Here is a 9,985-nt window from a genome sequence, read left to right as displayed (position 1 = left end):
TTGATCGCTCACCCTGAAAAACCAATCACATCTACCATGCCGTCAAAGTGTAAACCATTGTAAATCACTTTACTTGACATAGTTAAAAAAAAAAAAGTTTATAAATTACGACGCTTCATGTTCATTTACGATAAAAGTAAAACAACAAAGTCAGATCATTTGTAATCTACAGAACCTTGCATTATAGCACAACGAAACCGAATCGATTCACGATTGCATACAATGTTACCAAACGAGGGTTAAGTGCCACGGGGCAACATAGAACGACAGACTTTTTCATTTGAAAAAAGAAAATGTTTTGAAAATCGCCTTTTATCCTTTTTCTATTCCCTAATATAATTCGCAACACTTTGTTATGAATGATTTGTGCAGCAAACTTATGTTGACTCATGCTCTCACACTTGCTTGAGATAAACTCCTCTCACAAAACCCTTAAAAATTCTGGTCAATCTTGATGGTCGCATTGCACGTGCCACTCACTCAATTTAAAGGTCAAAGAGTGACAATTTCACTGATTTGCCAAAAGCAAGAAGGCCAATGAGCAACCAAAAGGCTGGTCAAAGGTTTGCCTACCCACCCACCATTTTTATAAACCAACAGTGTCACGTTTACACTTTCTTTTGACCCGAATTCATGACTTCAAAAAATGAAAAAAGAAGAAGAAGGGATCCTAGGAGGGGCTTGCATATTAAGTTTGTGTTGCCATCGATTAAGGTAATTAAGTAGGTTAAGGTAATAAAAGTGACTTACCAACTTTCTTTCATAGGCCGACGTTGGACAACTATTTATTGCGAATGCGCCCTTTAATGCAATTGCTGGCCTAATCTAAAGCTTCACCGAACATAAGCCTCTTTGGAGTACATTGATTGGAATCTCCAACGGCTCGAGCCGCCGTTGTATGAATTCGAGCTTTTCAGGGCGAGTGATCAAGTAGATTCGAGCTGTGCGAACCGCCTTTTTCCCCATTCCATTTGGTTCCGGTTGATATGCAAGTTCGAGGTTTTCACCAAACTCCTTTTCAAATAAGCCACGGCCAGCCCACGTTCACATTCTCTACCAATGGAAAGTTCATCAATTTTCAATTAATCTCAAGTCATGCTCCCCTTTGCATCTTTAGGCATCAATATCATATTATATTTACATGGGTCCTTTTGGGAAAGTAGCGACTTCTCGCTGGACTTTAGGTGGAATGATACCAATTCGCATCTCAAACACAGAACCTTTAATTATTACACGCACACATACGTACATATATTAATTAAAAATGCTGATTAAGGAGGGATCTACTTTATTGGCATCCCATGAGCATGGAGAAAGTGCTCAAAAGACATCTCAAATCCGTTCAAGTTGGCTAAGTGCGCACGAAATAACAAATATTCCATAAAATCGATTATAAGATTAATTTATTAAAATGTTACCACCATGAAAAACCTCAAACCAATACACCTATGACATATTTATTCCAAACAAATTTTTTTGCCCACCAAAATCCTCAAACTAATACACTCGTGATAAATTTACCCCAATTCCAAACTGATACATTCGTGATAAATTTACCTTCAGTTAGTTTCCGTTCAATTGGATTAATGCCACGAAAAATCACAAATCAATATACCTATGACAAACAGAAGGTAAAACTCCAAATCGGTACACCCGTCAACTGTTCCGTGTCATCCAATTCGGTAATTTTAGCGGTTAAATTTTTTACGGAAACTGACGGAGGGTAAATTTGTCACGGGTCTATCGGTTCGGGGTTCTCCACGGTATCAACCCTAAACAAGCCATAAACGGGCATCTCGATGAATTATATTTTTTTATGAATCAACTTATAATATCTTCGACATTATATATTTTTTTCTTAATCATGGGCAGAAATCGACAATTTTGGGAGGCGTATAGAAAAGTAGAAAATATTCGAAAAAGATCTCGCTTGACCTTAAAAAAAAAAAAAAAACCATAAAAATCGCACACTCGCATGGGGCCCAATCACAATAAAAAATACACGCGCGCAACAGCGCAAAGCGCAAATCACGACAAAAAACCGCATGTTCAGAACGTGAAGCGGTGGCAGCCCCGTAATTTGCCGCAAATCCGCGCCTCGTTTCGCGGGGATAGATTTGAGGACGGTTGAACACCTACAAAAGCCCGGGCCAAACGAGCGATTCTTGAGAGCGCGCTTGTCTCTGTGTGTGTTTGTGCGCGCGTGTCTCTGCGTTCGCTTCGCTGCGTTTAAGGTTTCCTTCGGTTCTGCCGAGGAAGGAGGGAAGGAGGGAGGGAGGGCGCGCGCGCGGGAGAGAGAGGGAGAGAGGAGCCAGGCGGGGGCAGAGAGCTCCGGCCACCTCGCGTCAATGGCGGATCTGAAGACCAAGTTCGTGGAGGCCTACGACGTCCTGAAATCGGAGCTGATGGAGGACCCGGCGTTCGAGTTCTCCGAGGATTCGCGCCAGTGGGTCGACCGGGTGCGTCTCAAAATCCCGGCTTTGCCCGGGTTTTCTCCCCCCTCCTTTACTTTCCCTCTGCTGTTCGCTCGTTTTTCGGGGTGGGGGTGGGGGTGGGGGGTGGGATCCGTGATTAGGAAGAATTTGACCGCGTTTGTTTTAGTTCTCGCGCTGCTCGTGGCGACCCGATTGCCGGCGACTTGTTGTGTCGGTTGCCGTGGTAATGCCGTGCTCTTTTGCGATGTTCGATCCTGGTTTCGGTCGCCCGGATGGAGTATATATGGGTAGCATCCGAATTATAAATGTGGTGGTGAGAACGATTTTGAGATGGGTCTTTTGTGCTGAGCCTCAAGGAGCTGAATTGGTGTTCATATCTTGAGCTGTTGTTGGTGGCAATGGGGGGGGGGGGACTTTGATCTGTGATTATCTACGGGAAGATGATCTTGATATGCATGATTTTCGATAACATAAAGGCGGGCGATTTTTTTTTTTTTTTACAGATTGGGTCTTTCAACTGATTTAATGAGCTACCGGCTGAACTGATCAGCGGAAACTATGCCGGTTTTCTAAGCTTTTTAAAGCTGAGCTGCTTCTGGCATCGTTTTCATTATTGCAACAATATGTCTGACTTCTTCCCTGTGTCTTCCATCTAAAGTTACAAGGATAATTTTAGGAGCCATCGCGTTGATTGTGTGTCGATATCAGGATAGAAATAAGGTCTCTTGTGAGCAGATTAATTAATATTGTTCTCATTGCCAGTGCAAATGTAAGGATCTGTTGTTTGCTGATTTCGCGGAGTAGATTAATTCGCTACCTTTCACTTATCCAGAAATGAAACCGCTAACTTTCTCTCTCTCTTGACGAAGTGTCATATTAGGCAATACATGTGCATATCTAATAACTTGCCATAGGTTTTCCGTCGGGATCGCAGGAACATATTGGTAACGTAGCTATGCTTTGTCACCCCAGCTCAAACCCATTTAAAAGGATCTAATCTCATGCATGGTTTGTATAGAAAGTATCTTATGAAGCTTCATGTACTTAAATTTTGTCACTCATCATGGCGCAATAGATTCAGATACAAGCATTTAGGTAAATAGCGTCCGATTTAAAAATTTAATCAGGGGCGTCGCCACGTTACTTCTCCGACAGTTGGGAACAATCCAGGCACCTTCCTATTCAAACCTTGTCGTGATTTAAGCACACGGATATAGGGAGTTTGATGATTATCTTCTGATCTGGAAGCTGGATAGTTTGCTGTTTTCTTTTTTGGGCCATTAGAATGTTTTGTTAATTTCAAAGAAGAAGCTCGTAATAATATGCTGACTAAAGTTGCAACCGCAAATGTTTGCGCAAATTAATTTCTCTCTTTTTTAGTTCACTGAATAAGATTGGATTGAAATCATGTTATTTGTCTTTCTTTTCCTAACTTAAGTTTTTCTTTCTGTGCTTGTTATTTCAGATGCTGGACTACAACGTGCCCGGAGGTGAGCAAATAGCATTCCCCGTTTGACTGCGATGATATCAATCGAAGATTTACTATTACTAGCTTCATGGATTATGTCGGTGTCCAGAATGTCTTGTAGACGGGGATGTTTTATCTGACATGGAACTGGTTTCTTTCAGGTAAACTGAACCGGGGCCTCTCTGTAATTGATAGCTACAAATTGTTGAAAGAAGGGAAGGAACTGACTGAAGAAGAAATTTTTCTTTCAAGTGCTCTGGGTTGGTGTATTGAATGGGTATGGCCATAGCAATCTTTTCTCCATTCCGATTCCATACATCCTTCTATGTCAGTCCAGGTTCATGGCACCTAGCACAGGCACCTTATTCACGGTTTGTCCACATGGTTCATTGACTGCCTAGCAAAACTCCAATCTGATATCTCTTTGATTATCATGTGCAGCTTCAGGCATACTTTCTTGTTCTTGACGATATCATGGACAGCTCTCATACACGCCGTGGACAACCCTGCTGGTTTAGATTGCCCAAGGTTGTTGGTCTTGACAAATTTCCTGGACTGAACATATGGTTATCACTGTAGATGATGCGATTAACTTGTTATGAATTTATTGTAGGTTGGATTGATTGCAGTAAATGATGGGGTTCTACTGCGCAATCATATTCCTCGAATCCTTAAGAATCACTTCCGTGGGAAGCCTTACTACGTAGATCTGCTGGATTTGTTCAATGAGGTACCTTTTACTCCTTAAATTACATTAGATGAGATGGTCGAATCGCAGAGATTTGGTAAACTCATCTGTGAGTTTCATTTTTATTACCAGGTGGAGTTTCAGACGGCATCGGGCCAAATGATAGACCTGATTACCACTCTCCAGGGAGAAAAGGATTTATCTAAATACACGTTGTCACTGTGAGTGAGCCATTTTTCAATCGTTCAAATGCGTCAATAAGATAATGGAGCTGTTTCAAAATGGAAAAAAAGATCTGATAGTGTAGAAATTCGGGTTACCTCAGGGAATATGGCATCTATTTCTTTTCCAAGATTAATATAGAATTTAAATTGTACGTGTGGAGATAAAAAGAGGGTTTATTCAGGATACTTCTGTTTTTTTGGCCTATAATCAATAACTCATGGATTGGATGAACATCCAAGGATGCCTTTGGATTTATAATTAGTGGACTAAACCAACGTACCACATGCTGTGTACACCCATCCTTCTGTGACATGCAAGGCCAACATGATATTCATTATTGGAATGTCTGTCTAACATTACAAAATGCATGTTCTTCTCTCTTGTTCCTCTTTAGTTCCTTCTATGCAGCCCTTCACCATCTGTCCATTCTTTACTTTGTTGTTTCTTTTCTGATGTATATACTGTGTTGTTGTGCAGTCATCGGCGCATTGTTCAGTACAAAACTGCCTACTATTCATTCTATCTTCCAGTGAGTAAAAAAGCCTTCTTATGGTTTGTTTGTTATTGCATTGGCTATATCTTTCTGTCTGACGCTTTAAGCAAGCATTGAACATTGATGTGTTGCCGTGATGGCTAGGTTTTCCTTTTCCTTAAACTGCCCTGTTTGAGTCTTTTTCTTATTTGGGCGTCATCTTGTCTCTCAAGTCTTCTTTGTTAAGTCACCTTTTGTTCACATTGAATTTGCTTAGGTTGCCTGTGCATTGCTGATGGCTGGTGAGGACTTAGAGAAGCATGTTACTGTAAAGCACATTCTTGTTGAGATGGGGACTTACTTCCAAGTCCAGGTAATTTCTTTTAATATGCTTAAAAATTTCTATTCATCCTTCTCAGTAAATGTAGATCACGAGGGCAAGATGTGGATCTAGGGGAAGTTCTTAAGTTAGCTTCTTCCGGCGGTGTAGCATGTGATAGGGAGCATGGTTGGAATTCTACAATTGCAGTTTGTTTTTCGGACTTCCGTATGATTAACTAACCTCTCCAACAGGTTGCTAATTAGAGTCTTTTAGCAAATTTTCCTTCTATTCGAAGTATTGTGTCCTTATTGATGATTATTATTTTTGCTATTGTAGGATGATTATTTGGATTGCTTCGGTAATCCCGAGACCATTGGTAAGGTAAGGTCCATAGTTATGGGTATCTGATCTCTCATCAAGCTAATGGATTAAGGTTGTGTCTCATCCTTTTGTTCATGGGTTGATCATTTTAATTTTGTGGTTACAGATCGGAACAGATATAGAAGATTTTAAGTGCTCATGGTTGGTTGTTAAAGCACTCGAAATCTGCAATGGGGAGCAGAAGAAACTGTTGGAGGTAAGATCAGCGATCCTCCTTATTTGATGCTTTCTTTTCGGCCCGCAACTTTTCTCTTATTGTTGTTTGATGATGACCAGGAGAACTATGGGAAACCAGATCCCGCAAATGTCGCGAAAGTGAAAGCCCTCTACCATGAGATCAATCTTCAGGTGTTCTTATATATTTTTTTCACTCTAATTGGTAATAATGAGCATGGACCAACTGATGGCTGTCATATGAGAAACTGTACCTTTTCATTCTATGCTTCTCTGAAATTTATATAAAGAAACATCTCTCAGCATCTGTGTGATCTCGTTCCTTTCCTTTTAATTCTTTCCGAACTGCTCTTGATTTCTTCCTACTGCTACCTACCATGCCAATTCAATAGGGCGTCTTCGAGGAGTACGAGAGCAAAAGTTATGAGAAGCTGACGACCTCCATTGAAGCACACCCGAGCAAAGCAGTGCAAGCAGTGCTCAAGTCTTTCTTGGGTAAAATCTACAAGAGGCAGAAATAGAGAATCCTTTTCAGACGAGCAATATAAGTGTGACGTTGCAAGCATTCTCCTACTCCAAGTTGTCGTGGAATTTTAATTTGTGTTATTGTAATTGGGAGAAGACGAGTCTTCCTGTATCCCATTCTTGTAACAATTTCACGATGACGCAGCTTTGGCATTTAAGTAAAAATCTTGAGTTTTGATTTTAATTGTTGCTGGCTAGCGAACATGAAATTTGAGCCTTGTACGCTATGACCGTCTCTTTATATTCTCAGGTATGCCGCAGCTTAGGTTCCATATATGGTACTAGGATCAAAATATAAACAATAAACATGATCCTTCTTCCATTCCTGAGCACGATTCGATGCCGAAATCAAGTTCATGAATGATATGAAATGGGTCTTCCCTATTTATGGCAGCGTTTCACTAATTAAGCTTCATCATAGTCCCACTCCATCTTTGTATTTGACAAATGTTACTGCCGTATCTTTACAAATGAAGATACTGAGAGTCCAAGACATACGCTTAAGTATAGAAAGCTGTGCGTTTATAGGTTTCTGTCATGCCCAAGAACAGATCAACACTTGAAATCGATATCATATGAATACCAGCTGCCTATGATCGGATCGAATCTGTGAAAACGGAAATTTTTATCTCATCAATCGGTCCATCGAGGAAAAAGTCCGCACTTAGTTTCTATATGTAGAGCCCTTATGAATTGCCTGTTTGCAGTAGAGTATCAGGGCATGAACATAGTTTTCCCGTGTGGGAAATTCCCTTGTAACTCAGAACTCTTCATGCGTACTTTATGCCAATGCAGTGCTTAATCCTCCCAAATGTAGGATGACCCTCATCATTCACATCAAGGGTAGCGATACCGATCTTGGACGAAACCAGAAACCTATAACACACTCGGAGTCGTGACGCCATAAATAGTTCCCTTTTCTCCAGCGCTGAATTTCAGAGATTTCGGGATCTTGCAGAGGGTTGTCTTATTGCATGAATCTGTCAAACGTGCTTCAAAAAGTCGAAACCAAAAGCAAGATTGTTCATCGGGTTCAGCGTGATAAGGAAAAAGGCAAAAAGCAAACAAACTACTTTTTGAATCGACAGACAAGAAAAGAGGGAAAAAGGGTAGCGGACTAAATGGATACGTAGTGAACAAAGGTACCGGCCTTTTCAATGGAAAAGTGGCATCAATCTACGTCAACGTATTAGGCTTGAACTCAATTATCCAATCGCTTGATACTGCACGGAGAGTGACGGCTAGTGACCTCGACCCGCATTAGCGGGAGTGGCTCGACAGCGTCGTGTGATTATCTATCTCGATTCACCTATTGAAATGATGTCGTCGATATTCCCGTCTCTCTGTTAAAAGGCCAGAAAAACCTGTTTATGTACATTGATCGTTGCCTCGAGAATTCCTTAAAGCTTAAAGATTGGTAGATCATCTCATAGCCACCAACAATAGAGAGAAACATCTCATTATCATGTTCTAAATGGGACTACAAACATGCCATTCCGTCCACTTAATGACTTTCCAACTTTCTTTTTCGTTGGATTGTCGACAAAGGTAAAAAGTCTCTCAATCAACTAATCCAACTTTTACTATTTTGCTGTTCTTCCTGTTTCCGTTTCTGTCAAACATACACTTCTACAAATCTACCGTGTTACACCATAATCCTTTAGGTTTTGAGAAAAGGGCTGAGGCAGATGATGCAGAAGGTTCCGAGCATATTGGGGACAACCGTTTTCAATCACTTTTTATGCCAAGTGGGGGGCTGCTTTCCATTATCTCAATCATGTCTGGACTTCGTGGTGGTCCTCATCTGTTCTATGGTTGGATCCCCGTGGCTTGTAAATTGTTCCTTTGACTTGACTCAACAAGATAAAGCTTTTGCCATTTGTCCATTTCCGGTATCCAAACGCTGAAGGCGATAGACATACACTACATACCTAATATATATTAGGTTTTATTTGGACATAAGCAAGTCCTTAAAAAATTTCATCTCGATTCTCGTTCGGATTTCGAGATCATCGGGATGTAAAACTTCTAAAGGGTATTTTCTCCTCCGTGGAGCCCGTCTGGCAGGATCATAACAGACTGCAGAGGTCATCATAAGAGTTTCGGCTCCCTCTCTTTGATAATGTTAATTCTTAATTGAACACTAAGTTGACTTGACTCAAAATGATAAAGCTTTTGCAATTTGTCCATTTCTGGTATCCAAAAGCCAAGACAATAGACATACACTACATACATGCATATATTAGGTTCATTACTAACGAGTTGTTGGAGTGATTTTTATTTTTTTATTTTTATTGAAACATTTGAAGCTCTCGTAATTTGACTTGTCATATCGACGATACAATAATTGTGTTTGTGTAATTTGTGTCAACCAGCATCAGGACACGACAATTAGTACTAAGCAAGCCAAAACATTGAGCTACAACTAAAGCATGTCATCCAAGTTAAACATTGCATATCATGTCATATTCCAGTTTTCTTTTTCTGTATGGCGACCATCGGGGTCGAGGATAACCCATGTGGTGTCCAGAGTCGTGGACATAACGGGCTTGTGTCTTTCTTTCCGTAAATCGTTCACAAGAGCATCATAGCAAATTATACGATTATAATTGATTGCACATCTTGTTTAGCTCGGATGTCGAGTACCTTAAGTTATGCATGATGACCTTATCAAGAGAATGACATGGGCATGAGCGATCGTCCCGCCCTTCAAAGATCTTCGACAAAGATATACATCACATCCTCGAACTCCTACCACCAATGTTTCGACCCCACTCTACCTAATTCAATTGTATCTTCCCCTTCTACGTCTCTCCATCTTCACCCCCAAACAAACCCAAGCCTTCACCTTTAACACTTCCCACGAGGGAAGAATTTCAACTTCGACTTAAATGGGCCGTGTCCCGTATAACCAATCCTATTGGGGAGCGGCTCCCGAAAAGTTACTCCCACATTCGTCGTCAGGATCGGATAGATGTCCACGCTCCCCGACATGCAATTCGATATATAAAATCGAACACTTTGATTTGACCCAAATCCAAATACATTAGACGTTAAAAAAGAATTGGTGGCACTCCGAGCGCACCTCCATCTTCAAACGTCATGGATGATGGTCAAACATTGGAAAGGGAAGGGTCTTCGTCCTAGTGTGAAAGAACCACCTCCACAGACGTGGCCAACAATGGTGAGCTCATTATTCTATTGAGAAAATCACACACGTAATCCATAAACTTTGAATCAACATGCAACATGAATTCCGAATTTTCAATTTGTTCAATATGGTCCATGAACATTA

General features: G+C 40.8%; 1 protein-coding gene across 1 annotated transcript; it reads left to right on the top strand.

Annotated features, from left to right (window-relative positions):
• The first annotated feature begins 2,246 nt into the window (after positions 1-2,246).
• LOC115691482 (farnesyl pyrophosphate synthase 1) lies at positions 2,247-6,874 on the top strand. Its single transcript, XM_030618118.2, has 12 exons — positions 2,247-2,459; positions 3,901-3,925; positions 4,065-4,180; positions 4,345-4,431; positions 4,517-4,633; positions 4,724-4,812; positions 5,294-5,345; positions 5,566-5,661; positions 5,947-5,991; positions 6,098-6,187; positions 6,268-6,339; positions 6,558-6,874. The coding sequence occupies exons 1-12, from the start codon at positions 2,349-2,351 to the stop codon at positions 6,684-6,686; spliced, it is 1,029 nt and encodes a 342-aa protein (XP_030473978.2). The 5' UTR covers positions 2,247-2,348; the 3' UTR covers positions 6,687-6,874.
• The last annotated feature ends 3,111 nt before the right edge of the window (positions 6,875-9,985 follow it).

This window comes from Syzygium oleosum, unplaced genomic scaffold (genome assembly GCF_021117445.2).
Source record: "Syzygium oleosum isolate NSW1041296 unplaced genomic scaffold, Sole_v2.1 Sole_v2.11, whole genome shotgun sequence".
NCBI lineage: Eukaryota > Viridiplantae > Streptophyta > Magnoliopsida > Myrtales > Myrtaceae > Syzygium > Syzygium oleosum.
Note: the sequence above shows the minus strand (reverse complement) of the source record. Positions and strands in the feature narration are given on the sequence as shown.

What these genes read in the sequence shown, in the direction of transcription:
- LOC115691482 (XM_030618118.2), top strand. Translation starts at nt 2,349, where the DNA reads ATGGCGGATCTGAAGACCAAGTTCGTGGAGGCCTACGACGTCCTGAAA. An exon ending in GGACTTACTTCCAAGTCCAG is followed by an intron (nt 5,662 to 5,946) that starts GTAATTTCTTTT and finishes TTGCTATTGTAG; the next exon opens with GATGATTATTTGGATTGCTT. An exon ending in ACCATGAGATCAATCTTCAG is followed by an intron (nt 6,340 to 6,557) that starts GTGTTCTTATAT and finishes CCAATTCAATAG; the next exon opens with GGCGTCTTCGAGGAGTACGA.